At 43.5% G+C, this 27,429-nt stretch overlaps 1 protein-coding gene across 4 annotated transcripts in view; it reads left to right on the top strand.

Moving 5' to 3' along the window:
- The first annotated feature begins 11,735 nt into the window (after window positions 1-11,735).
- Window positions 11,736-27,429, top strand: part of TRIM24 (tripartite motif containing 24) — a 126,030-nt gene continuing 110,336 nt past the window's right edge. For 2 of the 4 annotated variants that reach the window (XM_030825813.1, XM_030825814.1), the window contains exon 1: window positions 11,742-12,443. In XM_030825813.1, the coding sequence (XP_030681673.1) occupies window positions 12,080-12,443 (364 nt within the window). In that variant the 5' untranslated portion in view covers window positions 11,742-12,079. Of the gene's footprint in view, window positions 12,444-27,429 lie in introns of all 4 variants that reach the window. The other 2 variants (XM_003261395.4, XM_003261394.4) reach the window with 2 other exon arrangements.

Consider the following 27,429-nt stretch of genomic DNA (forward strand, 5'->3'; position numbering starts at 1 on the left):
CTGAGGCGGCAGTGGCTGTCTGGGAGGAAAGACTGGGGACACTGAACGGGGAAAGATAGTCCAGGGGATCCCATGTGCTGGAGTCTTTAGGCATGAGAGCCGGCTCCTCTGACTTTTCATTTTGAGGTGCCAGATTGGGTTCTTCTCTATTTGTTTTTAAGGGAAAAAGGAGGGCAGGTCCTTGCCTCCAACAAAGGGCATAGCCTAGTTCTTCTTGAGACATTGGACTTTTAGCATTAACATATTGTATTAACAGCTGACACATTACATCCTCATTCGACCCAAACTTTGGCCAGAAGATTGAGGGTTTGAGGATGGGTCCCTGAGTCCAAATAAAACAGCAATATTTTATCATTTGTTGCTTTTTCCTATGTTTAGTCCTTTCATTATCCTTCCAGTGTTTTAGCATGAGACCTGGGGGGCTATCCGGTGGGGATATCTTTGTTACCATCTTTATCCCCCTTGCTCCCTGTCTTGCTTGGGGTATTTCCCATCTTGATGGTTTGGGGGTAAAGTTCAAGGTTCAATTTCCCTTACTGGAAATTTCTTGCCTTTTGGGTGAGGCTCAATTTTCCGCACTGGAAATTTCTTGCCTATTGAGTGAGGCTCAATTTCCCCCACTGGAAATATCTATCTTGCCTTTTGGGCGAGGCTCAATTTCCCCCACTGGAAATTTCTTGCCTTTTGGGTGAGGCTCAATTTCCTCCACCGGAAATATCTTGCCTTTTCTACTACTGGAGGTTTGTGTGAGGTTCAATCCCCCCAACTGGGGATGTCTTGCCTCTTTTTAACCTCTAAGCCACCCTGACCAAGGAGTACTTCACCACCCCCTTGCAGCTTTCTTACCTTGGTCCTGACCAAGGAAATACTTTACCAGCTCCCATGGTGTCTTTTCCTTGGTCTATGCACAGACTTGCATGGTCATTATGGAGGATCCTTTAAGATAGGTTGCTGGCCAGTTTCTTTCTGCGTTGCTGAGAGCTGGAGTTATTCCTCACGCTGGGTGGGTCTTGATTTCTCACCCCCCAGCCTGCCACAAGGGGCCGGGGCATGCCTCCTCACAAGAGAGAACCAGAGACCACCCACGGAGGGGAATGTAATCACGGGCAAGCCCCCAAATTGTTATAAATAAAGTTTCAGTGCCACAAAAGAAATATAACTCAAATATAAAATTTTCTTTTTAATTCTCAGCAAGGCAAGTTATGTCTATAGAAGGGTTCACCCTTACAGATGGAGCAACGGTGAGCGCACACTTGGACAAGGGAGGGGAAGGGATTTTTATCCCTGAAGCACATGGCCCCTGCTGTGGTGTCCTTCCCCTATTGGCTAGGGTTAGACTGCACAGGCCAAACTAATTCCGATTGGATTTTTTTTTTTTTTTTTTTTTTTGAGATGGAGTCTCGCTCTGTTGCCCAGGCTGGAGTGCAGTGGTGCAATCTTGGCTCACTGCAAACTCCGTCTCCTGGGTTCATGCCATTCTCCTGCCTCAGCCTCCCGAGTAGCTGGGACTACAGGCGACTAGCACGGCTAATTTTTTGTGTTTTTAGTAGGGACGGGGTTTCACCATGTTAGCCAGGATGGTCTCAATCTCCTGACCTGGTGATCCGCCTGCCTTGGCCTCCCAAAGTGCTGGGATTACAGGCGTGAGCCACTGCGCCCGGCCCTGATTGGCTAATTCAAAGAGAGTGACGGGGTGAGTGGTTTGGTGGGAAAAATGGTTTTGACAGAGTAGGTAATCGGAATGAGTGAGGGTGGAGTAGGTAATCAGAAAGATTGCTTTACCAGGAAGTTAAGTTTAAAAGTAGAAGGCAAAGAATTGAACATACTGACATATTAATTCTTTGAAGAGAAATTTATAACTCATATTTAACAACTTGACTGGACAGATGGAACTTGCAGCCCCACACCCCGACCTCTGAGAAATGGAGAGGGGCTGGAGATTGACCTAATCACCACTAATCAATGATTTTATCAGTTATGCCTGTGAAATGAGGCATCCATAAAAACCCTAAACGATGGGATTTGGAGGGCTTCCAGGTTGATGAACACATGGAGGTCCTGGGAATGTGGTGCCCCCAGAAGGACATGGAAACTCTCTGCATCTCCTCCCCACCCCCATCCCTTGCCCTACACAGCACATCTCTCCCATTTGGCTGTTCCTGAGTTTTATCCTTTATAATAAACCAATAAACATAAGTAAAGTACATTCCTGAGGTCCGTAAGCTGTTCTAGCAAATTATCGAACCTGAGTAAGGGGCTGTGAGAGCCCTCAATTTGTAACCAAGTTGATTGGAAGCACTAGACACCAGGGACTTGCATTTGGCATCTGAAGTGGGAGGCAGGCTGGGTGCAGTGGCCTGTAATCCCAGTCCTTTGGGCAGCTGAAACAGGAGGATGGCTTGAGGCCAGGAGTTTGAGACCAGCCTAGGAAACAGTGAGAGCCTATCTCTACTAAAAATAAAAAAAAAAAAGAAAAAATAAAGTGAGGGGCAGTCTTTTCATACTGAACCTTTAGCCTGTGGATTCTGACATTAACTCTGGCTAGTTAATGCCAGAATTGAATTGAATCTTTAGACACCCAGTTGGTGTTTGCAGAAAATTGGAGAATTCCTTGGTGTGTAAAACCCACACATCTGGTGCCCAGAACTGTTGTGAATATAGAAGAAAAGTGGTTTCCTTTTACAGCCCCACTCTGATGACCTCATTTAACTTTACCCCTAAAGACCCAAATACAGTTGCACTGGGGATTAGGGCTTCTATATATAAATTTGGTGGTGGTGTTGGTGGTGGTGGGTGGGAGGGGGAATGGGCACAATTTGGTCCAAACCTTTGGGTTAAAAGCTCACTAAAATTATATGTATTGTAATTCCAATGATGTATTGCGGGTGTATATGTATAGAGTATAGTTACATAGATTCTAAAAAGATGCTCCCCAAGTAATAATGAACTGTGGTAGTAAGATTTAGGGATGCAGTGACAGGCGTCTTTGGGACTCTTGGTTGTCTACATTAAGAATAAGTTATAGGCCGGTGAGGTGGCTCACACCTGTAATCCCACCACTGTCAGAGGCCGAGGTGGGAGGATGGCTTGAGGCCAGGAGCTCAAGACGAGTCTGGGCAACATAGCAAAACCCTGTCTCTACAAAAAATAAAAATAGCTATGTGTGGTGGCAAATGCATGTAGTCCCAGACACTTGGGAGGCTGAGGTAATAGGATCACTTAACCAGGGAAGTCAAGGCTACAGTGAGCGTGATTGTGTCACTGCACTCTATCCTGGGCAACAGAGCAAGACCCTGTCTCAAATAGAAAAGAACAAATTATAGAACAGAGAAGTAGAAAAGTAGGCATAAATAAAAGTTCATAGGCCAGGCGTGGTGGCTCATGCCTGTAATCCCAGCACTTTGGGAGGTAGAGTTTGGGCGAATTGCTAGAGCTCAGGAGTTCAAGACTAGCCTGGCCAACATGGTGAAACCCCATCTCTACTAAAAATACAAAAATTAGTTGGGCGTGGTGGTGGACGCCTGTAATCCCAGCTACTCAGGAGGCTGAGGCTTGAGAATCGCTTGAACCCAGGAGTCGGAGGTTGCAGTGAGCCGAGATCGTGCCCACTACACTCCAGCCTGGGTGACGCAGCAAGACTCCATCTAAAAAAAAAATAAAAAATAAAAATAAAATAAAAGTTGCTGTACATCACCACCATGAAAACAAACAAAAGTTATGTAACAAATGAAGATTTGTCTCATATAAGTAAACTTAAATGTTTCAAAAATGCAAAAGAATGTCATTTCTTTTTTTTTTTTTTTTTTTTTTGAGATGGAGTCTTGCTCTGTCATCCAGGCTGGAGTGCAGTGGTGTGATCTTGGCTCACTGCAACCTCTGTCCCACTCCCACCACCACCCCCTTCTGGGCTCAAGCAATTCTCCTGCCTCAGCCTCCTGAGCAGCTGGGATTACAGGCACCCACCACTAAGCCTGGCTAATTTTTTTTGAATTTTTAGTAGAGACGGGGTTTCATCATGTTGGCCGGGCTGGTCTCGAACACCTGACCTCAGATGATCCATCCGCCTTGGCCTTCCAAACTGCTGGGATTACAGGCGTGAGCCACCCCGCCTGGCCAAGAGTGTCACTTTCAAAAGTACAAATGCATACAATGAATTCTACCTCGAAGGAAAATATTTCTTTAAAAGGAGAAATTGCTTCTGCTATTGCTGCACTTTATGTTGAATTGTGCTAGGATACTTGGCTTAGAAATTATTTCTTGTGAATAAACCATGTCATCATTTTCATTGAGTCCTTTCAATCTCCCACTTTGGTCCACTCATCCATCTCACCTCCTGGCTCTCTTCACTATTTGCCCCTTATACAGTGTGATGCATGTCCTCATTTTCCAGCTCCTAGTTGCTCTGTTTTTCTTTTTCTTTTCTTCTTATGTTATCTGCAACCATTATTTTACTCCATTTGTTTTCCTTCATTTGTTCTCATTGTCTTCCTCATTCTCACCCTCTTTTCCTTCCCTTGATCCTTTTATCGGCTTACTCTTTATTGAGTTTTCCATTGCCTTTTTCCTCTTTTTCATCTCTGCAATCCCTATCCTCATAATAAAACCTGGTAAAAAGTGCTTCCACAGGAAAGGCAGAACGTTAACATGTAGGGGTTCACTCTGCCCTGATATTCCCAGAACAGTGCTGCTTGAGTCTAGCCCCAGCCCTTCTGGTGATTGCCCATCCATAGAGTCGGTAAGTTGACCAGAATCCCATTAGTCAATATTCAGTTACAGCCCACTCCATTACTTCTGTTCTTCAGAGAGGGGAATAGCTATGCCCCTCTCTTGCCCTACCTCCACTCCCACCCCCACCCCCCACTGCCACTCCCTGGCTCTTTTCCTCCACACTAAATGTTCAGAAGACATTATTTACCTGGGGAGGGGAAGACTGGGGAGGGGAAGCCGTGAGGGAAAGAAATATCTCCTATAATTATCTGTCCTGAGCCTTCCATCTCTCTCTCTTTTTTTTTTTTTTTTTTTTTTTTTGAGACAGAGTCTTGCCCTGTCGCCCAAATTGGAGCACAATGGCAGGATCTCGGCTCACTGCAACCTCTGCCTCCCAGGTTCAAGCAATTCTCGTGCCTCAGCCTCCCGAGTAGCTGGGATTACAGGCACCCACCACCACGCCCAACTAATTTTTATATTTTTAGTAGAGATCGGGTTTCACCATGTTGGCCAGGCTGGTCTTGAATTCCTGACCTCAAGTGATCTGCCTGCCTCAGCCTCTCAAAGTGTTGGGATTACAGGCGTGAGCCACGGCACCTGGCTCTTCCATCTCAGTAGAAGGTTCAAAAGAGCTAAATACTTAAGAAGATACAATTGAGGCGAATACTGAGAATACCACAGAGGGTGAGAGGACCAAAGCATGAGGAAGAAAGTTATAGATGTTTGGTTTCCATGATATTTCTGAGACATTAAAGAAATAGGCCGGGCGCGGTGGCTCACGCCTGTAATCCCAGCACTTTGGGAGGCTGAGGTGGGTGGATCACGAGGTCAGGAGATCGAGACCATCCTGGCTAACAAGGTGAAACCCTGTCTGTACTAAAAAAATACAAAAAATTAGCCGGGCGCAGTGGCAGGCACCTGTAGTCCCAGCTACTCGGGAGGCTGAGGCAGGAGAATGGTGCGAACCAGGGAGGCAGAGCTTGCAGTGAGCCGAGATTGCGCCACTGCACTCCAGCCTGGGTGACAGAGCGAGACTTCGTCTCAAAAAAAAAAAAAAAAAAGAAAAAGAAAAAAGAAATAGGATCATAAATGGTTCTTAGTCTAAATGAATTACAATCTAGTAGGAGAAACTACATGCCCTTTATGTAGGGGGTTCCCAGGATCATCCTTAGTTTCCACAATTTGCTAAAAGGACTCAAAAGATTCAGGAAAAGTTGCTATACTCTCAGGTACAATTTTTTTGTTGTTGTTGTTGTTTTCGTTTTTTTTTTAAGATGGAGTTTTGCTCATCACCCAGGCTGCAGTGCAATGGCGAGGTCTCAGCTTACTGCAAACCCCACCCCCTGGGTTCAAGTGATACTCCTGCCTCAGCCTCCTGAGTAGCTGTGATTACAGGCGCCTGCCACCACACCTAGCTAATTTTTGTATTTTTAGTAGAAATGAGGTTTCTACCATATTGGCCAAGCTGGTCTTGAACTCCTGACTTCAGGTAATCCATCCTCTTCGGCCTCCCAAACTGCTGGGATTACAGGCATGAACCACTGCACCAGGCCTAATCTGTATCCTTTTGCTGTAATAAACTGTACCTGAAGCCAGGCACGGTGGCTTATCCCTATAATCCCAGCACTTTGGGAGGCTGAGGCAGGTGAATCACTTGAGGCCAGTAGTTCAGGACCAGCCTGGCCAACATGGCAGAAACCTGTCTCCATTAAAAATACAAAAATTAGCCGGGTGTGGTGGTGCACACCTGTAGTCCCAGCTATTCCAGAGGCTGAGGCAGGAGTATTGCTTGAACTCAGGAGGGGGAGGTTGCAGTGAGCCAAGATCACACCACTGCACTAAAGCCTGGGCAACAGAGCAAGACTCCGTCTCAAAAAAAAAAAAAAAAAAAAAAAAAAAAAACAGGATACAGGATAGAATTAGCAAAGGGAAAAGGTGCATAGACCAAGTCCAGGAGAAGCCAGGAGCAAGCTTGCAGTTGCTCCCTCCAGCACAGTCCCACAGATAGTGCTTCATTCTCCCAGCAATCATGTATAACAAGACATATGAAGTCTTGCCAACCAGGGAAATGCACCCAAGCCTTGGATTCCAGGTTTTTTATTGGAGGTCCTGTAGGCATGCAGCACCTATGTGACTGGTCTTGGCTACTCACTTTCCAGCTTCCCAGAGATCAAACTGACATATAGTGGCCAAGGGCCTCAGGTATATAAAACAGGTGTGAGCCATAGGTCACATCCCGAGCATAAACTCTCTGGTTAAATTGATATAGCATGGCCCAAACTCTCAAGCTCTCCTCTTATCAGGCAGGATATTCCAAAAGGGCAGAGGTAACCCCCCAGGAGCGAGTCAAGGGTCAATCCTGTCTTTGGAATGTGCACAATTTGAGTAACCTAAGCTTGCTAAGTTAACCCTTTATTGCACACCCAAGAAGTGTGTTATGTTGACTACAGTTTTTTTTTTTTTTTTTTTTTTTTGAGACAGAGTCTCGCTCTGTTGCCCAGGCTGGAGTGCAGTGGCGCGATCTCGGCTCACTGCAAGCTCCGCCTCCCTGGTTCACGCCATTCTCCTGCCTCAGCCTCCCGAGTAGCTGGGACTACAGGCACCCGCCACCATGCCCGGCTAATTCTTTTGTATTCTTCAGTAGAGATGGGGTTTCACCGTGTTAGCCAGGATGGTCTCGATCTCCTGACCTTGTGATCTGCCCGCCTCGGCCTCCCAAAGTGCTGGGATTACAGGCGTGAGCCACCGTGCCCAGCCTTGACTACAAAATTTTTAAAAAATTATCTAAATTTTTTATCTTCCTGATGGTAGAAAATTTGATGTAGTCATATTTGAGATAATTTGCTTTTGTTTGTTTTGTTTTTGGTCATTTAAGTTTTAAACTCAATCAATACCATATTCATTCTCCCTTTTATCTATCGCTGATTTGAAGGTCCAAGGGTTTAAGAGGGCCATGGCATATGTGGGGAAACACATCAGATTTTGGGAGGCATTCTTGGTTTACCGTGGCATATGTAGAGTGTGACTTGCCTCCATTTCCCCGCCTCCCACAATAAAACATCTGCAAATATTTTTTGTTGTTGTTTTTAAGAAACTGGGTTTTGCTATGTGGCCAAGGCAGACCTCAAACTCCTGAGATTGAGTGATCATCCCCCCTCTGCCTCCGGAGTAGGGGGTATTGCAGGCACAGGTCACCCTACCTGGCTAACAATACAGGTTTTGTTTTTGTTTTTTTTAGAGACTGAATCTTGCTATGTTGCCCAGGCTGGAGTGCAGTGACTATTCACAGGCATGGTTATAGTGCACTGTGGCCTGAGACTCCTGGTCTCAAGTGATCCTCCCACCTCAGCTTCCTGAGAAGTGAGGACTACAGCAGTGCACCCCTGTGCTTGGCTTCCATTGGCTTTTGACTGTGGGCCTCCCCATGGACCCCACTGAGATAGTCTGAGATGGCCTTTGGTGCCTACTCATTGCATTCTCCTTATCCTGACTCAAGTCATCCAGGCCTCTCAGCTACTTCTGAAAGTCTGAGGATGTTTTCCTTCTTCCTCTAAATCTATAAGAAATTGGGTGAAGGGGTTGGTTCAGACCCTGTATGTCTAAACACACCTCACAATCAGAGTTCTACTGAAAAATGATTTTCTTTTTTCTTTCTTTTTTTTTGGGGGGGGGTGAAGTTTCACTCTTGTTGCCCAGGCTGGAGTGCAATGACGCGATCTCAGCTCACTGCAACCTCTACCTCCCAGGTTCAAGTGATTATCTTGCCTCAGCCTCCTGAGTAGCTGGGATTACAGGCATGAGCCACCAAGCCTGGATAATTTTGTATTTTTAGTAGAGATGGGGTTTCTCTATGTTGGTCAGGCTGGTCTCGAACTCCCGACTTCAGGTGATCTACTCACCTTGGCATTCCAAAGTGCTGGGATTACAGGCGTGAGCCACGGCACCCAGTCCTGAAAAAATGATTTTCATTTTCTTTTTTTTTTTTTTTTTTTGAGATGGAGTCTTGCTCTGTCACCCAGGCTGGAGTGCAGTGGCACGATTTCGGCTCACTGCAAGCTCCATCTCTCGGGTTCACGCCATTCTCCTGCCTCAGCCTCCCGAGTAGCTGGGATTACAGGCGCCCGCCACCAGGCCCTGCTAATTTTTTGTATTTTTAGTGGAGATGGGGTTTCACCATGTTAGCCAGGATGGTCTCGATCTCCTGACCTCGTGATCCACCCGCCTCAGCTTCCCAAAGTGCTGGGATCACATGCCTGAGCCACTGTGCCCAGCCGAAAAATGATTTTCTTAAGTGTCTCTGGAAGTTCTAGAATTTCCACCCACTAACACCTTTTGAGGGGTGGGATGAGAAATCTTACTAGCATCTAATGCTTTTTTTTTGAGATGGAGTTGCCCAGGCTGGAGTGCAATGGCACGATCTTGGCTCACTGCAACCTCTGCCTCCTAGGTTCAAGCAATTCTCCTGCCTCAGTCTCCCAAGTAGCTGGGATCACAGGCATGCAACACCATGCCCGGCTAATTTAACGTTTTTAGTAGAGACAGGGTTTCTCCATGTTGGTCAAGCTGGTCTTGAACTCCCGACCTCAGCTGATTCGCCTGCCTTGGCCTCCCAAAGTGCTGGGATTACAGGTGTGAGCCACCGCGCCCGGCCAGCATCTAATGCACTTATTCTCCTTGCCGATGCTCTTCTCTTCCAGTTCAGACGGCTTTGATCTCCTCTCTCATAGGTGGTGGTAGTGGTGCAGTTAAGAAACAGCGCGTCATCCAATTAGGCGGAAGCATAGGATGGATATGGCAAAGCAGTAACATCAGACAGGAAGATCAGATGGGAATAAAATTGTGGAGAGCTTTCGATGCAGTGGAGAGCCACAGAAAATTATGGGACAAGGGAGGGACATAGGATGAGAACTGTAATTAGGGAAGAGTAATCTATTGGTAGTGTGGATATTTGTGAAATATATTTGAACACACTTTGTAGGGCAACAATATCCAAATAAAGAAATCATATGATTAGAAAAACAAACAGTAAATTCATTTTCTGGACTTGAAGTCCCATATATGTGAGCAAAGTGCAATGTACGATTCTTTCACTCATGTGAAATTAGGAAGGCTAAAATGATGGAAGATAATTTTCTGTAAAACCATGGTGATTTGAAAAACTTTAAGCTAGTGGGTTTGATCAAATTACATGGAATTCTTTCAAAACCAGTCTACTCAATTTTACCTCTCAGTTTTCCTTCTCTACCACCATCATCTGGGGAATAAGAAGGACTTGTCTTTAGTAGGCTTGAATCCTGTATACCACCTATGTAATGAATTTTGAGCATATTAAGGGAGTTGATTTTTGAATACAAAATTCCATTCCTATTATGTGAATGTTTTCAAGGTGCAGCTTCAAAAGTATACAATACGGTTTGAATTCTGGGGAAGGAGTGTTCAACTTTGGGGTGGCTTTAGGGGATAACAGATAAGTCAGAATTTTGAAGGAACTAAAACAAAGGAACAGCGTGTACAAAGCAGGGTGGCCTTACAATTGCTGCAGCATGAAGCATGACAGTCGCGGCGACTGCAGCTTGAGAGGCATATAGGGACGAAATCATGGAGGGATTTGTAAGTGGGTGAAGACATGTGGGACAGACTTCTGTTTCTGGACACACCCAGGTCAGAATCACTTGAGATGCTATCAAAATTGAATAACTGAATACGGAGGTGGCCCAAGCACCTGCTTTTCATTAAGCTTCTCAAGTTATTCTTATGCAAACTAAGGTTTAAGAGCTACTTCCAGGCAAAAAAACAAAAAACCCCAAGCTTAAACAGGAACCAATGGGGGTGGGGGGCGGGAAGAGCCGTTGAATGTCTTGTGATTAAGTAAAAGAACCTCTCACTTGAGGCCTACGGAGATTGTGTTTAAGGGCAAGGTCTTGAAGGAAGGCTACGTTGCCTAGCCCTCCCCCATTACCATCCTATATAGTCCTCCAGGAAAATTGTGATTTTAGCAAAGCCTTTCATGACCCACTCCATCTTTCTCTAAAGTCCAGTACCGCTTCATTAGTATTGAAAAAAAGATACTTATATACTTCTTAAAATTACGTGTTACAAAAGCTTGTTTCCTCTACTCCGTTTCCATTTTTCAAGTTCCTTAAAAGCTGCGCCATTTTTTGAGTGAAAAATGTGCGTAACTTCTGTTATCAGCGTAGAGAGGTGAGGGAGGGAGGGAATAAAATAAGAGGGAGGGAGGAAATACAAAAGAATCTTTAAGTTATGAATTATTTGGGCATCAGTATTGAGGTTTATTTTTACTTAATGATGCTATATTTATGCAATAAAAACATTTGCCAATCTGTATTAATTCCTGGGAAAACGAACCACTTTTAGTCACTTAAAAAGCAAATCACTGACTTTAAAAATTAATTTCACCTTTTTCATTGGGGAAACCCTTTAAAAATTTCCAACTTGCACGAGAACTTCCCCCCCCCCTTATTCTTCATACTCATTCATTCTAGAGATGAGTAAAACTAGGTTGCAACATTCATGCTGCCTTCAGAGTACCTCTTTCACACAGTATTTTAAAAAATTATTTCCTTGTTTGCTCTTCAGTACTTCCACTCCTTCCTCCTGTGACCCTCCTACCATATATACTCCTCCTACAAGACCAGGTCTCCAGTAATGAAATCAGAGTTTTCCAAGCAGTTACTTAATTAACGGCATTGAGTAGACAAGTGAGGTCCCGCCCCCTAGGAGGAGCTAACACCGCGGACCGAATCAGGCGGATGGTCGTTAACAAATGAACCCTTAATCTTTTCAGAGGAGGAAACATACACAAAGGCCCAATCAGAGGCCGCGGTTCCAGGCGTCCGGAGGGGGCGGGGCTGGGTAAGCACCTCCCACTTCCCAACCTCCCGCCGCGGCCGACGGAGCCTCGCGGGCTCCAACAGGTCCCGCCCCCTCGCCAGGCGCGGCCGCTATTGGGCGGCGCGCTCCTCGCCGAAGCCTCAGTTGCTGGGAGAGGGAGGGCGGGGGCGGGGCCTGAGGTGGACCGGGGGTGATGAAGAGAAAGGCGGGGAGGCAAGGGCGGGTTGGGCGTATTCGACGAGCGCCGCGGCGGTTGGCGAAGCGGACGGGGTGCAGCCTCCCGGGTGCGAGGAACGGTCTCCGCTGACAGATACCCTCCTTCCGGCCGCGCCACTCGGGAGGCGGATCCCCTGGGCCTGAGGAGGCTTCCCCCGCCCGGCTTGCTTGCCCTCCCTCGCTGGCGCTTCCGCGAGTCCACCAAGCGGCCTCTGAGGAGCAGCCGCAGGAGGAGGAGGAGGTCGTCGGGGGCGGCGGGCGGAGACCGCGCTCTCGCTTCCCCGGCGGCGGCGGGGGCAGGACAATGGAGGTGGCGGTGGAGAAGGCGGCGGCGGCGGCGGCAGCGGCCTCAGCGGCGGCCTCCGGGGGGCCCTCGGCGGCGCCGAGCGGGGAGAACGAGGCCGAGAGTCGGCAGGGCCCGGACTCGGAGCGCGGCGGCGAGGCGGCCCGGCTCAACCTGTTGGACACTTGCGCCGTGTGCCACCAGAACATCCAGAGCCGGGCGCCCAAGCTGCTGCCCTGCCTGCACTCTTTCTGCCAGCGCTGCCTGCCCGCGCCCCAGCGCTACCTCATGCTGCCCGCGCCCATGCTGGGCTCGGCTGAGACCCCTCCGCCCGTCCCTGCCCCCGGCTCGCCGGTCAGCGGCTCGTCGCCGTTCGCCACCCAAGGTGAGAACCGGCCGCGGCCGCGGGGGAGCCCGGGGAGAGGGCCGGGAGGGGGCGGGCGCCCTTGTGCGGCGCGACCCGCTGTCATGTCGCCGCCGCCCGGGGTGCGCGGCGGGGGAGGGGCGAGCAGGAGGGTCTGTGCTGGCGACGGTGACATGGAGGGCCCGCGCTCTGCGGCGTGCCGCGCTCGGCCAGCAACTTCCCCGGGCGCTGTGGACTTGGCAGCGCCGCCGCGGCTGCTCCGCGTTCTCAACAGCCGGGCGGCCCCTGCCACCCGCACTTTTACAGACCTCTGTCGGAGTCTCCTGCAGCCTGAATCTTAGGTTCTTTGCTGGCTGCAGCCAGTTAACTGCTACCCGCCCGCTGCCTCCACAAAGCTTTGTCCAGGTCCATATGATCCTGATCATCTCGTCTATACCCACGTTATTTGAACTGCAGGGGAGAAGGGAGGGATGAAGATGAAGTGATGGTGACTTTCTTTGATTGATTGCAGATCGGATGTCATTTATTTCTTATCTTGCACGTTAAGGGGCTGTTTACCTTAATGAGTTCCCAGTTCTCTTCCCTCTCCTTTGCCTGGGGACAAAGGAACCAAGAGACGTTGTTTTGTTGTGTGTCTCTTTCAAAGGTTTTATTTTGAGACGGTGAAGAGAAATAATACAAAGTGATTTGGGGTGCAGGGTTTTCTGGTATTTTATAGATAAAGCTGGAAGTTACTGTTCTCTTTGTGGTGTTTATTACTGTAAAATTAGACTTTTGACAGGTGTTCCCATTGCTAACTTTAACAGGTTTGAAACATTTGAAGTAAGTTTAAGTGAGTACAGTTTCGGGTAGAACACTTGGCGGCTTTTAAATTTTATTGTTGCAAATATTTGAGCACCGCCTTTTTAAAAATACAGTGTAACTGGAAAAGCATTTTTAATACTTTTTAGAGGAAATAGTTAATTTAGTTTGAAATAAAATGCTAATTAAGTAATTATGCTAGGTCGAGGGGTGTATGAAATGGATACTTTAAATAGATTGTGGTTTGAGACTCATTTATTTAACTGCATGTTAGGAGCAGTATCCACTTGTAGGAGACAGTTTTCCATGGGTCTCCGTTTCTTCACTCTTGCCAGCACCCTTGCCAGGGAGATACTGACTGCCCTTTGTTTCTATTTTTTCACGGTTATTATCTAAAGAGCAGCCTTGGAAGATAGAGATAGTGTCTTCCACCAGAGCAAAAGGCGGGGATACATATTATCCAGTATAGTAAGAATAATGTCTCTCTCTGGAGCGGAAGGATAGGCATGCTTACTGCCCATCTTAAAAGATTAGGGTTCCCTAAGCTTAGGGTTCCTCTCCTGTAGAGAAGGAACTGCCTATGTAGATGTCAACTGGCTCTCTTCACGTTGTCCAGTGGGAACCTGGAGTTCTGAGAACTAGTGCAAAAATCTTGATGATGCTTTGGCTTATGCTGTTCCTGTGAGTAAAAAACAAACTGCCCTGTGTCTCTGACCCTTGAGTATCTTCTGTCACTATCCATGAAACTGGTAAGGTTATTTGTTAGCTTGCAAGTTGGACACACTCAGATCCTTCACAGTAGTTTGCTCTGAAGAGGCCCACGACTGGAAAGTTCGAACAGGTGAAAGCTTAAACCTTAGTTCTTATTTATTTATTTATTTATTTTTTGAGATGGAGTCTCGTTCTTGTTGCCCAGGCAGGAGTGTAATGGTGCGATATTGGCTCACCGCAACCTCTGCCTCCCAGGTTCAAGCGATTGTCCTGTCTCAGCCTCCCAAGTAGCTGGGATTACCGGCATGCGCCACCATGTCCGGCTGATTTTGTATTTTTTTTTTTTTTCGGTAGAGACGGGGTTACTCCATGTTGGTTGGTCAGGCTGGTCTTGAACTCCCGACCTCAGATGATCCGCCCACCTTGGCTTACCAAAGTGCTGGGATTACAAGTGTGAGCCACCGCACGCGGCCTGTTCTTATTTCTTAGACACAGTTTAAGGTTTGGTTTTTCCTTCCTTCCTTCCTTCCTTCCTTCCTACCTTCGTACTTTCCTACCTTCCTACCTTCCTACCTTCTTACCTTCCTACCTTCTTACCTTCCTACCTCGCTTTGTCATTCTGGCTGGAGTGCAGTGGCACAATCTCAGCTCACTGCAACCTCTGCCTCCCTGGTTCAAGCGATTCTTGTGCCTCAGCTGGGCGCCACACCTGGCTAATTTTTAGTAAAGACGGAGTTTTGCCGTGTTGGCCAGGCTGGTCTCGAACTCCTGACCTCAGGTGATCCACCTGCCTCGGCCTCCGTAAGTGCTGGGATTACACGCGTGAGCCACCCCGCCCGGCCTCTTCCATTTATTTATTTATTTATTTACTTATTTATTTTTTGAGACAGAGTCTCGCTCTGTCGCCCCGGCTGGAGTGCAGTGGCGCGATCTCGGCTCACTGCAAGCTCCGCCTCCCGGGTTCACGCCATTCTCCTGCCTCAGCCTCTCCGAGTAGCTGGGACTACAGGCGCCCGGCTATTTTTTTGTGTTTTTAGTAGAGACGGGGTTTTACAGTGGTCTCAATCTCCTGACCTCGTGATCCGCCCGCCTCGGCATCCCAAAGTGCTGGGATTACAAGCGTGAGCCACCGCGCCCGGCCTTCCATTTATATTTTAAATGGTTAAGCAGGCTAGTAGCCAATGAAGATCTGAATTGTGCATGATTATAGAATTATGACATATTGTTTGCCTGGCCATGACATATGGACTTGAATTAATGAGAACATGGGTCGTAAAGTTATCCTCAATTCTGAGACAAGTTTGGGATTCCATACTTCTCAAAATGTTCTGTGTAATTACAATCTGAATTTTTTTTATCTTTATGCTGTATTGTAAGCAAGAGTTCAAAGAAAGCATTTAAATTGGGAGATGTTTTTGTTTTTATATTAAGAAAAAGGTTTTAACAAATTATACTTAAAAATACACCTCTAAAAAGGATTAAAGTTATCTTTAATAAATTAAAAATGCTATCCTGAGTCTTAGTGACTTGGGTATTTTATCCCTTTATCTCTCCTTGCATACTTATTTTAATACTAGCTGAAGCAAAAATTTAGACATTTCTTTTTTTTTTTTTTTGAGGCGGAGTCTCACTCTCGCCCAGGCTGGAGTGCAGTGGCGCGATCTCGGCTCACTGCAAGCTCCGCCTCCCGGGTTCACGCCATTCTCCTGCCTCAGCCTCCCGAGTAGCTGGGACTACAGGCACCCGCCATCACGCCTGGCAAATTTTTAAATAATTTTTAGTAGAGACGGGGTTTCACGGTGTTAGCCAGGATGGTCTCGATCTCCTGACCTCGTGATCTGCCCGCCTCAGCCTCCCAAAGTGCTGGGATTACAGGCGTGAGCCACCGCACCTGGCCAAATTTAGACATTTCTTAACTAAATAACGGGTTCGTTTGATCAAACCAGTTCTTCATTTTCCTAATGAATTTGTGAGTACAGGCATCACAAGTCAAGTAATATCTATTACACAAAGGTTAAGTAGGTAGTTGGGATGGAGAACTCTGTGAGCCTTGGGGTAAAATGATAGGAAATGATGGGGAGTACAAGCAAGGGGGCAGACTCTTCTTAGCTATAGCAGTTTGTCCTGTGAATACAGGGCAAGTATTGAGGGATCTTTTGTTTATTTAATGCAAATTCTGAATCTGGATTTTTGAACAAAATTTTTCTAGTATTAGATATTGTCAAGTAATTAAAAATGTGTGAGTATTTATACACATAAATATATATACACACACACAATTCATTTATGGGCCCATGCTATAGGCCAAACAGTAGGTTTGTTGAGGCCAAATATGTTGTATTTCATACACTTTTTAGATTTCAAAAACTGGAGATTTTCAAACTTTAACACCACTGAAATCATCCAAAAAAAATTCAGATTTTTAGGCCCCTCCCTCCTGAAAGTCCTATTCTACCTAATCTGGCATAGTTGCAGAATGCTAGAGTGTAATACAGTTATGCTCTAGAATTGTTTCTTCAACGCAAGCATTATTCTAAAACTGTTTCAGATCTAGTTTCCTGTTCTATAAAATACTTTTTCATGCTCTCTTTGTCATCCTAAATGAATTTCATGGGAAAAAAAATCCTTCTAACACATTTTTCTTACAAAAGTAAACATAATGTTTGAACTGTTTAAAAGGAGAAATAAAATGAAGCAAATAATAGTGGAAAAGTATAATTTATAAATGCTCAGATACAATTACACTGGCCACCAAGCCCCCCTTGAGAACATTTGTTTTAAAACTTCGGTTTAACTGTCCTTTTTTCTCAGGCTACATGTTGGAAGGAATGAGGGTGAATGACCACAAGCTAAAATTGGATGACTCCTTCAGTCTTGACTGTCATTTTCTTAGTATGCAGTTATATATATCTAGGAAAGAGGCAAAATTTTAGGAAATGGATTTTCTTTTACGTACGTTAAGAAAACAAACTGATCTTAGAGAAATGTTATGACATTGTGTAGTATTTTGTGTTGTTAACGTACTGTTCAGCTAATGAGTAGCAAACTGAGAGTTTGAGAGCGGTTTTTTCCTCCATACCTAAAAGGCAATATTGAAGACCTATTTTTAACAAATACTGAGAACATACTTTTGAAAGGTATCACATTATTTGTCTAGAGAGGGTAAAATAGAAGACTAAATCCCTTCTCCAAGATTTATTTATTAACTGGCAGTATACAAGATATGTAACTATTCTGGGACTGATTTCTTGGCAAAAAGTATAAATCATCTCATGAGTGCAAGCTTTAATGGCAAAAGATTAATATTTAAGAATGATCTGTGTTACCTGTCGGTCCTATACATATAAAAATATACATATTTTTATTCACCTGTTAGTAGGTATCAGTATTTTTTAGTTTGGGGCTATTATGAATAAAACTTAAAGGTATTTGTAGAAAAGTCTTGGTGTGGATACACTGTCATTTCCCTGAGTAAATAACTTAGAATTGGAATTTCTTGTTTTTATAATAAATGTATGTTTACACTGCTTGTACTACTTTATAGACCCTCCAGCAGTTCTCTCCAGAGTTTGTTCACACTCTCCCCAATTTTGGGTATTGTCTTTAAAAGTTTTTTTTTTTTGTTTTTTTTTTGAGACGGAGTCTCACTCTGTCGCCCAGGCTGGAGTGCAGTGGTGCCATCTCGGCTCACTGCAACCTCCACCTCCCGGGTTCAAGCGATTCTCCTGTCTCAGCCTCCCAAGTAACTGGGATTACACTACACCTGGCTAATTTTTTTTGTATTTTTACTAGAGACAGGGTTTCACCATGTTGGCCGGGCTGGTCTTGAACTCTTGACCTCAGGTGATCCACCCACCTCAGCCTCTCAAAGTGCTGGGATTACAGGCATGAGCCACTGTGCCCGGCCTGTCAGTCTTTTAAATTTTAACCATTCTAGTAGGAGAGAAAAACTATCTCATGGTTTTGGTTTTCATTTTTCTGATGAATAACGATGAGCATCTTTTCTTGTGCTTAGTAGTCATTCTTTTTTGGTGAGATTTTGGTTTGTCTTTTGCAAATTTCAAAAATTAGGTTGCTTTTTTTTTTTTCGAAACAGCATCTCACTGTGTTGCCCATACTGGAGTGCAGTGGCACCATCTCAGCCCACTGCAACCTCCGCCATGTTGCTCAGGCTGGTCTCTCAACTCCTGAGCTCAAGTGATCACCCATCTCGTCTCCCAAAGTGCTGGGATTATGGGTGTGAGCCACCACGCCTGGCTGGGAGTTTGCCTTTTTATTGAAAAATAAAATTCTTTATATATATTCTGTATCTAGGTCCTTTGTCAGATACATATATTGCAGGTATTGACTCTGGCTTGCATGTTCATTTTCTTGGTGTCTTTTGAAGAGCTAAAGGTTTAAATTTTGATTGTCTGGTTTATCAATTTATTTTATGGTTAGTGACTTTTGTGTCTTAACAATTTTTTGCCTACCTTAAGTTTACTGAGATTTTCTCCACTTTTTAACCCAGCATTTTTATAGTTTTAGCTTTAAAATATAAACCTGTAATCCATTTTGTGAGTTATTTTTTGTGTGAGGTTGAGGTTCATTTTTATTTTTAAACTGTATGCTAAAACACCATTTATTAAAGAGAGTACTTTTTCATTATATTATTTTGGCATTTTTATACAAAAATCAACCATCTGTGGTCTGTTCTTTATTGACTTGTCCATTCAGCTAATACATAATGTTTTTTGATTACGTACTCTTCTCAGCAAATTTTGAAATTTGACAATTTGTTCTTTTTCAAAATTGATTCTTTGAAGTCATTTGCATTTCTTTATACATTTTAGAATCAGCCTTTCAGTTTCTACACAAAAGTCTGTCATGGTTTTGATTGGAATTACATTGAATCTAGATATCAAATTGGGTAAGGGGGAAATGTGTTTTGTTGTTTTTTTTTTTTTTTTTGAGATGAGTCTTGCTCTGTTACCAGGCTGGAGTGCAGTAATGTGATCTCTGCTCACCGCAACCTCTGCCTCCCAGGTTCAAGTGATTCTCCTGCCTCAGCCTCCTGAGTAGCTGGAACTATAGGCGTGCGCCACTATGCCCAGTTAATTTTTGTATTTTTTAGTAGAGACGGGGTTTCACCATGTTGGCCAGGATGGTCTCATCTCTTGACCTTGTGATCTGCCCGCCTCGGCCTCCCAAAATGCTGGTATTGACAGGCGTGAGCCACCGCACCCGGCCATCATATTCTTAACAATATTGATTCTTCCAATCTGAATATGTTTTATCTCTTAAATTCTCAGTACGGTTTTATGGTTTTCATTGTAGCATTCTTGTACAATTTTTGTTTACATAGTATAAATATTAAACATTTTATAATGTTAAATGATACCATACATGATATTTTAAAAATTTTCATTTCAAACTGTTGGTAGTATATTGAAATATGATTATTGGTTGCATCCCATTATCTTGCTAAATTCGATTGTTAAATATCTTTTTTTTTTGTTTCAAGGACTCCTCAGGATTTTCTATGTAGTCTACAGGGAGATAGCTTTACTTCTTTCTATTCTTAATAATTTATATCTTCTTATTGCACCAGCAAGGACTGCAATACAATATTGACTACAAGTTGAATTTCAGTATTAAATGAGAGAAGATTTCCTTGCCTTATTCCTTATCTTAGGAGGAAAACACTCAATTGTTCACCATTAATATGTTGGCTGTTTTCTATAGATGCCCATTATCAAAATGAAGAAGTTCCCTTCTAGTTTTAATATGCTGAGAATTTTTATTATGAATGGATGATGAATTTTGCCAGGTACTTTTCCTGTGTCTATTGAAATGGTCATGCAATTTGTCTCCTTTTTTTGTTAATGTATGAATTACATTGGTTTTTAGATGTTAAATCAATCTTGCATTCTTGAGATATACCTCACTTGGTTTTGCTACAGGTATTTTGAAGCTTTGATGAATTGCCTGCCCTTTTTTAAGGTGAAATGTTCTTTGTTTCCTATAATGCTTTGTTGTGGTCTACTTTGCCTGATACTAATGCCATTTTTTTTAAATCTATTTGTTTGAATGGTATATTTTTCCCATGCTTTTACTTCTAGCTTTTTAAAGTATCTCTTGTAGATAGCATATAGTTGTCTTACTTTTTTATCCCAGCTTTTAATTTTTACTTTTGTTTAATCCATTTATATTTTATGTAATTGTTGGTATGGCAAGGTTTAAGACTGACATCTTTTTATTTGTTTTCTCTTTGTTCCTGCTTGGCCTCCAGTATCTTTGCTTCTCTCTCAATCCCTTAGCAGCTGCTCTCTGGTAAACTTCCCATGGACTTGCTCTGCACATGCATAGTAGCCTTCAGCCAAGGACTTGGCAAAACCCTTGCATAGACTACTGGCACCCTTTCTCTGTTCAGCCCCCTTCTCCCAAGTGCTTTGCCCTATATATTCCATCTGGTTCACAATCCCCGAATCTCTCTGGCTCCTTTGCTATGTTCTGCATTGGCTGTAGCTCCATGAACCATGATCACAAAATAGTCCTTAGTTAGAGAATCAAGATTTAGGGGGCTTATTCACCTGAGCTTCTCTTTCCTCATGGATCACAGTACTGCACTGCCTTTTGTCCATTATCTGAAAAGTTGCCTCAGGTATCTGTCCTGGTAATATACACTAATTAATGACAGGAAAGCTTGTTTCAGTACTAGTTACTCTATCCTGGTGGAAAGTTGATGTCAGAAGAATGCTTTTTAATTTCATTGTACCTTTTTAAATATACGCAAATGTGGGTAATTTGTAAACTTTCATTTTTAGGTCTCTAGATTTCTCTTTTTAATTTTTCTTCAAGAAGTTAAACTATCATCTAGATGCACAAGTTTTTCAAATTTCTTTCTGCAATGTAACCTTCACCCCTTTCTCAATTTTTTTTTTTGAGACAGCGTCTCGTGCAGCGGCCATCTTGGCTCACTGCAACCTCCACCTCCCGGTTCAAACAATTCTCCTGCCTTAGCCTCCCAGGTAGCTGGGATTATAGGCACACACCACTACACCTTGCTAATTTTTTTGTATTTTTAGTACAAACGGGGTTTTACCCTGTTGGCCTTGAACTGCTGACCTCAGGTAATCCACCCACCTCAGCCTCCCAGAGTGCTGGGATTACAGATGTGAGCTGCCAAGCCCTTTCTTAATTTCACTCCTGCATTTTGAATACACACTTAGACCAGTAGTCTCCAAAATGGCATGACTGAATGCCATTATATTTTATTCTATAATGTAGTGTAGCACACCACATATGCAATAAAATATCCATTCAGGTGAGGGAAGACATTAGAACTTCTTTTCAGAAATTGAGCTTTAAAGTACTTGATATATAGTTTGTCACAGTCACATGAATAAGCATGTCAAATGGCTACATTTCACATATGCTGTGTGGAGTATCCTGAGAGAAGGGATTAAGGCTGCCTCAAGCCCAAATGGTATTTGTGTGAGTTAGAAAAAAGACTCCTCTTGACATATATAGGACCAAAGGATGTGTGCCTTAGGAAGTGGAATGTGGACCCCCATTTGCCTGTAAGTCTACATTTCCCCTCCAGTCAGGCAGTTCCTTGTACTGTATAACCTATCTAACTGTACACAGCTGCCCTAGAGGTAATGGGATTTCGATACTGCGGACTCTCGTTTCTTTTTACCTCCTACAAGTTATAATTTTTTTTTTTTTTTTTTTTTTTTGAGATGGAGTCTCTCTCTATCGCCAGGCTGCAGTGCAGTGGTGTGATCTTGGCTAACTGCAACCTCTGCCTACCCGGTTGAAGCGATTCTCCTGCCTCAGCCTCCCAAGTAGCTGGGAGCAAAGGCGTGTGCCACCACGCCCAGCTAGTTTTTGTGTTTTTAGTAGAGACAGGGTTTCACTATGTTGGTCAGGATGGTCTCAATCTCTTGATCTCGTGATCTGCCCACCTTGGCCTCGCGAAGTGCTGGGATTACAGATGTGAGCCATCGCGCCCAGCCTTTGTAACATAATTTTATATGTACTTGTGTAAGTAGGTTTATGGGTTTTAATATCTGTTTTTAACTAAACGTCTGTCAAATATAGAAGATTATGGTAGGCCATTACCAGGCCTCTGGCATAAAACCCTTAATCACATTTCCTAGGGAAGTCCCATATGGAGGCTGCTCACAAAAGCCCCTCGATTTCAGCAGTTTGGTAAGTTCCTAAGTTGTAGGATATAGGGCACATGTATAATAACCATAAAAAGTGATCCCTTGTTTCAATTAACAACAGAGACAGTTCCATTTAAGTCTGTAACTTCACCAGGGTTGTATAGATGGATGTATACCTGTCATTCTTGGGACCTGAGTATGCAATTAGCTGACAAGGGGATTAGCTGGCAAGGAGATCCCTGTCCTATAGAAAGCTGTAGCTGTTATTGTCTCATTTTGTGTTTCATGTTATCAGTGTGTGGAGTTGATGGAGCTTTAATTTTTCACCAGCTTTAAATTATTTGAATCTTAGAAGTCTTATTTTCAGTTATGATAAAGATAGTACTTCTTTGCAGGTACAATAACATTAAAGTGGCAGAGCTAGCACTTTATAGGCTCTTATCAGTTTTATTGTGAGGTTAACAACTGATTATCTAACCAGATCTAACAAGAAGTGGGCCTAAAAGTTCAAAATTAACAAGATTACTCTTTGAAATTGACTGACATCCTCCATTACAAATGATGGACCATGCATTAAGTATATACTGCATCTGAAAGCATTAGTTGACAATAGTGTGAAGCTATCTTGATTAGCAAAACATTTAAAAATATTTCATCTTGATTTTATTCCTTATATTTTTTATGCTAGTATGATTTATTATGTATAGGATGTACTAGCACTATAGTATATGTACAGTCCATGTTCAAGTATTTGTGTCTAAAATAAACATAACTATTATCTGAATTGCCTCAATATTTTTGCTTTCCATCTAGTCTTTCAAAACCTTTTTCAGATGCCATATCCCCTTTGACATTATGAAACCACCTTATTTCTCAAAGGACTTTCTTCTGATTTTTTTTCTAATATAAATAATCTATAGGTTCTCATCTCATAATAAATTTATTTATTTTTATTTTATTTATTTATTTATTTATTTTGAGACAGAGTCTCACTCTGTCGTCCAGGCTAGAGTGCAGTGGTGCAGTCTTGGCTCACTGCAACCTCTGTCTCCTGGGTTCAAGTGATTCTCATGCCTCAGCCTCCCTAACAGCTGGGATTACAGGTGCGTGCCACCACACTTGGCTAATTTTTGTATTTTTAGTAGAGATGGGGTTTCGCCATGTTGGCCAGGTTGGTCTCAAACTCCTCACCTCAGGTGATCCGCCTGCCTCAGCCTCTCAAAGTGCTGGGATTACAGGCATGAGCCACCACGCCCGGCCTAGTATAATACATTAAAAGAAAAATGTCTTCTATAGGAATTAGGAATCCTGACTACCAGAAGATCTTTATTTTATTTTGATTATAGGTGAAGAGTCTCCCTTGTATTTCTTACCAAAGGCAGCAGTGTTTCACAGGGTCATGCTCCTTCTGCAAGGTCAAGTAACAGAAGACTAAAAAAAGAAAAAAACCAACCATGGAAAAGCATATAGGTGGAGAGATAGATAGTGAACGCCAGATTGGGGTAGGTTAAACAATGAGAGGGAGATGAAGAGACATAGTTGGAAAGTTTAGAAAACTCTGAAGTGGGGAGGAATGGGATAAGGTAATACTGAAGGGGAGAAAGAAAATAAGTAGTTGAGGAAGATTTCTTACTTTCTTTTTATACAAATCAGAGAGGCTTAAACACATTTAAGTGGACATGGAAAGGGTCCACGAGAACTATTGCATTTGTAAAAAAAAAAAAAAAAGATTTGGTGAGGCTTCTGAGAAAGCAGAAAGGCATTGATCTAAGGCATGGGTAGAGATTGGTGACTTTGGATAGGAGACACACTTTCTCTTGTGAACAGGAGAGAAGGTAAGAACAGGTGGTAAATACAGGTGTGTGTGTCCTCAAAATGGGTGGAGTTTCTGTATTCTGAGCCCCCCACTGATTTTTCCCTTAAATAGAAAGTGAGGTCATCTGCTGAGAATGAGAGGATAACAGGAGTGGAACAAGGTTGAGAAGGGAGTTTTGAAGTTGACCAATAAAATGTAGTCTTAGTGCAGGTTGTGTTGAGGCTTGTTTGCTGCTAGAGACCATGAATTAACAGCAATACCTGTCTGTCTTCTTATAGTGCTATCTAGTGCCTCTTTGAAGCAGGGTATTTTAGGGCAGTGCTACTCAAGGCATGAGCCGCGAACTGTTAGGGTCTGAAACAAGATAAGGAGCTTGCCACAGAATGTTAACCAGTGTACTGCTTCCTTCATCCAGCTGAACTAAATGCCAGCTGAACTAAATGATCTTGGTTGGTTTGCATTCTGACACAAGCTCTTAAAAAAAAATTTTTTTTTTTAATAGAAACAGGGTCTTGCTTTGTTAGGTTGAACTCATAGACTCAAGCAGTCCTCCTGCCTCGGCCTCCCATTCAATCCCTTACGATGGTTAATAATTCGTTATGTTGGCTGGGTGCGTTGGCTCACGCCTGTAATCCCAACACTTTGGGAAGCTGAGGCGGGTGGGTACCTGAGGTCGGGAGTTCGAGACCAGCCTGGCCAACATGGTGAAATCCCATCTCTACTAAAATTACAAAAATTAACCAGGCATGGTGGCATGTGCCTGTAGTCCCAGCTACTCAGGAGACTGAGGCAGGAGAATTGCTCGAACCCAGGAGGCAGAGGCTACAGTTAGCCTAGATCATGCCACTGCACTCCAGCCCGGGTGACAGAACAAGACTCTGTCTCAAAAAAATGATAATAATAATTCATTATGTTAAACTTAATTTCAAATTAATGTGTGGTTTCTCTCTACTTACTGTGCGCAGACTGATGCATCATTTTGGGCAACAGTGATTTGTCTTTTTCAGTGCCTTACATTAAGAAACACATGATTGTCATTCTGTCCCGTTGTTAGTGTTGGCCTTGATCACTTGTTTAAGGTGGTGACTGCCAGATTTCTCCACTCTAAAGCTATCTCCTCCTCTCCTTTTGTAATTAACAAATAACCTTTTAGGAGATACTTTAGAGTCTGTGTGAATATTCTGTTCCGAGAAAACTTAGATTGGCATCCACTGATTCTTGCCTTTATCAGCTATTACTGTGATAGTACAAAATGGTTTTTCTGTCACCGTATGCTTACTAGTTGATAGTCTGCTGTATGGATAACCATTTTCTTTTCCATTTATCTATCATGGGCTTATGAAATATTTTAGTCAGTATGTTATACCCATTCCTTTCTTTACTTCTTTTGACAATCTAATTGCCCTAATTTGGACAATAGAAACCTCTTAAAGTTGACAATCATGGCTCACTACAGCCTTCACCTTCCAGGCCTGAGCCATCCTCCCACCTCAGCCTCCCAAGTAGCTGGCACCACAGGAATCTACCACCATACCTGGCTAATTTTTATTTTTATTGTAGAGACGGGATCTCCCTACCTTGCTCAGTCTGGTCTTGGACATCTGAGCTCAAGTGATCCTCCCGCCTTGGCCTCCCAAAGTGCTAGGATTACAGGCATGAGCCAAGGCACCCAGTTGAGCACTTTTTTATTTCCTGGCAAAATAAGAATTTCTAGATTTATCTTGTACTTTTTCTTTTTTTTTTCTTTTTTTTTTTTTTTTTTTTTTTTGAGACAGAGTCTTGCTCTATCACCCAGGCTGGAGTGCAGTGGCGCTGTCTCGGCTCACTGCAAACTCTGCCTCCCGGGTTCACGCCATTCTCCTGCCTCAGCCTCCTGAGTAGCTGGGACTACAGGCGCCCGCTACCGCGCCCGGCTAATTTTTTGTATTTTTAAAAGAGACAGGGTTTCACCATGTTAGCCAGGATGGTCTCGATCTCCTGACCTCGTGATCCACCCGCCTCAGCCTCCCAAAGTGCTGGGATTACAGGCGTGAGCCACCGTGCCCCGCCTGTCTTGTACTTTTTCTATGCCAGCTCTCCAAGGAGCCCCAATTCCTTATTTTTGTGAAATCCAGTTTATCTTTTATGGATTATTCTTTTGTGCCATATTTAAGAAATCTTTGTCTAACACAGGTATTTTATCCTGTTTTCTTCTTGGAAGTCCCATAGTTTTGAGGTTTACATTTAGGTCTATGATCCATTATGAGTTAATGTTGGTATGTGGTATGAGATATGGATCCAAGTTCATTTTATATATGGATATGCAGTTTTTCCAGCATTGTTGTTGAGAGGACTGTCCTTTCTCCACTGCGTTGTCATTGTCAAAAATCAGTTGTCTGTGCATGTTTGTGTTTATTTCTGGACTCTCTTCTGCTCCATTGGTCTTTTTGTTTATCTTTACACTAATATCATGCTGTTGAGTCTGTATTAAAGCCAAGAGATCTTATGTCAGGAAAACAATAGGGAAGATGTTCTGCAGGGAATCCTTGTGTCTAACTGTAGAACTAAATTTAATGACAGAGAAAAGGGGTGACAAAGTAGTATGTACTTGTTATGCGCCCTAACAGTGTAGATATAATACAGTTATTCAAGAGTATAAGGGATATCATTTATGTGAATACTTCCTGAGGAAGCTGTTAGAGAATTAAGTTTCAGACAGCCAAGAAATGGTTTAATAGGCTCATTGATTGATTGCTTTATAAAACTTAACCAGGGCATCAAGGGATATTATTACTTTAAATAGATGCTGTGTGTTGTGGTATGGGAATGGTGAGGAGGGAAGAATGGAGCTCATTTCTATGTTGCTTATACTAGGGAATCAAAAGATAGTATCTAACAAAGAGAGGATTTAAGGGTATTATATAAAGATAACCATTAGGACAAAAGCCCAAACCTTTCTAGATAACAAAAGAAGTATTGGCAGGGGGAGGGAGGTGGTGGGAAGGGTACCGAAAGGAGAGCAAAAGAAACAAATGCAATGAAATTACATATTCTCACCGTGACAGAATTGAGACCATATGGTGATATTAGTAAATGGCCTTAACTGGCCTATTAAGAGAAAAAATATTTTTGGGTTAACATAGCAAAATCCAACTCTGTGGTTTTGTTTTCTTTTGTTGCTGTTTTGAGTCTGACTCTTGCTCTCTCGCCCTAGCTAGAGTGCAGTGGTGCGATCTCACTGCAACCTCCAAGGTTCAGGCAATTCTCCTGCCTCAGCCTCCCGAGCAGCTGGGACTCCAGGAGCGATGCACCATACCCAGCTAATTTTGGTATTCTTGGTAGAGATGACATTTTGCCATGTTGGCCAGGCTGGTCTCGAACACCTGGCCTCAGTGATCCACCCGCCTCAGCATCCCAAAGCGTTGGAATTACAGGCATGAGCTGCTGCGCCTAGCCCAACTCTGTGTTTTATATAAAAGACACATCTGCAAAATTGAAAAACTCAAAGATTAAGAGGTTGGGCAAAGATATGCCAGACAAATATAAT

Source organism: Nomascus leucogenys, chromosome 13, assembly GCF_006542625.1.
Source record: "Nomascus leucogenys isolate Asia chromosome 13, Asia_NLE_v1, whole genome shotgun sequence".
Lineage (NCBI taxonomy): Eukaryota > Metazoa > Chordata > Mammalia > Primates > Hylobatidae > Nomascus > Nomascus leucogenys.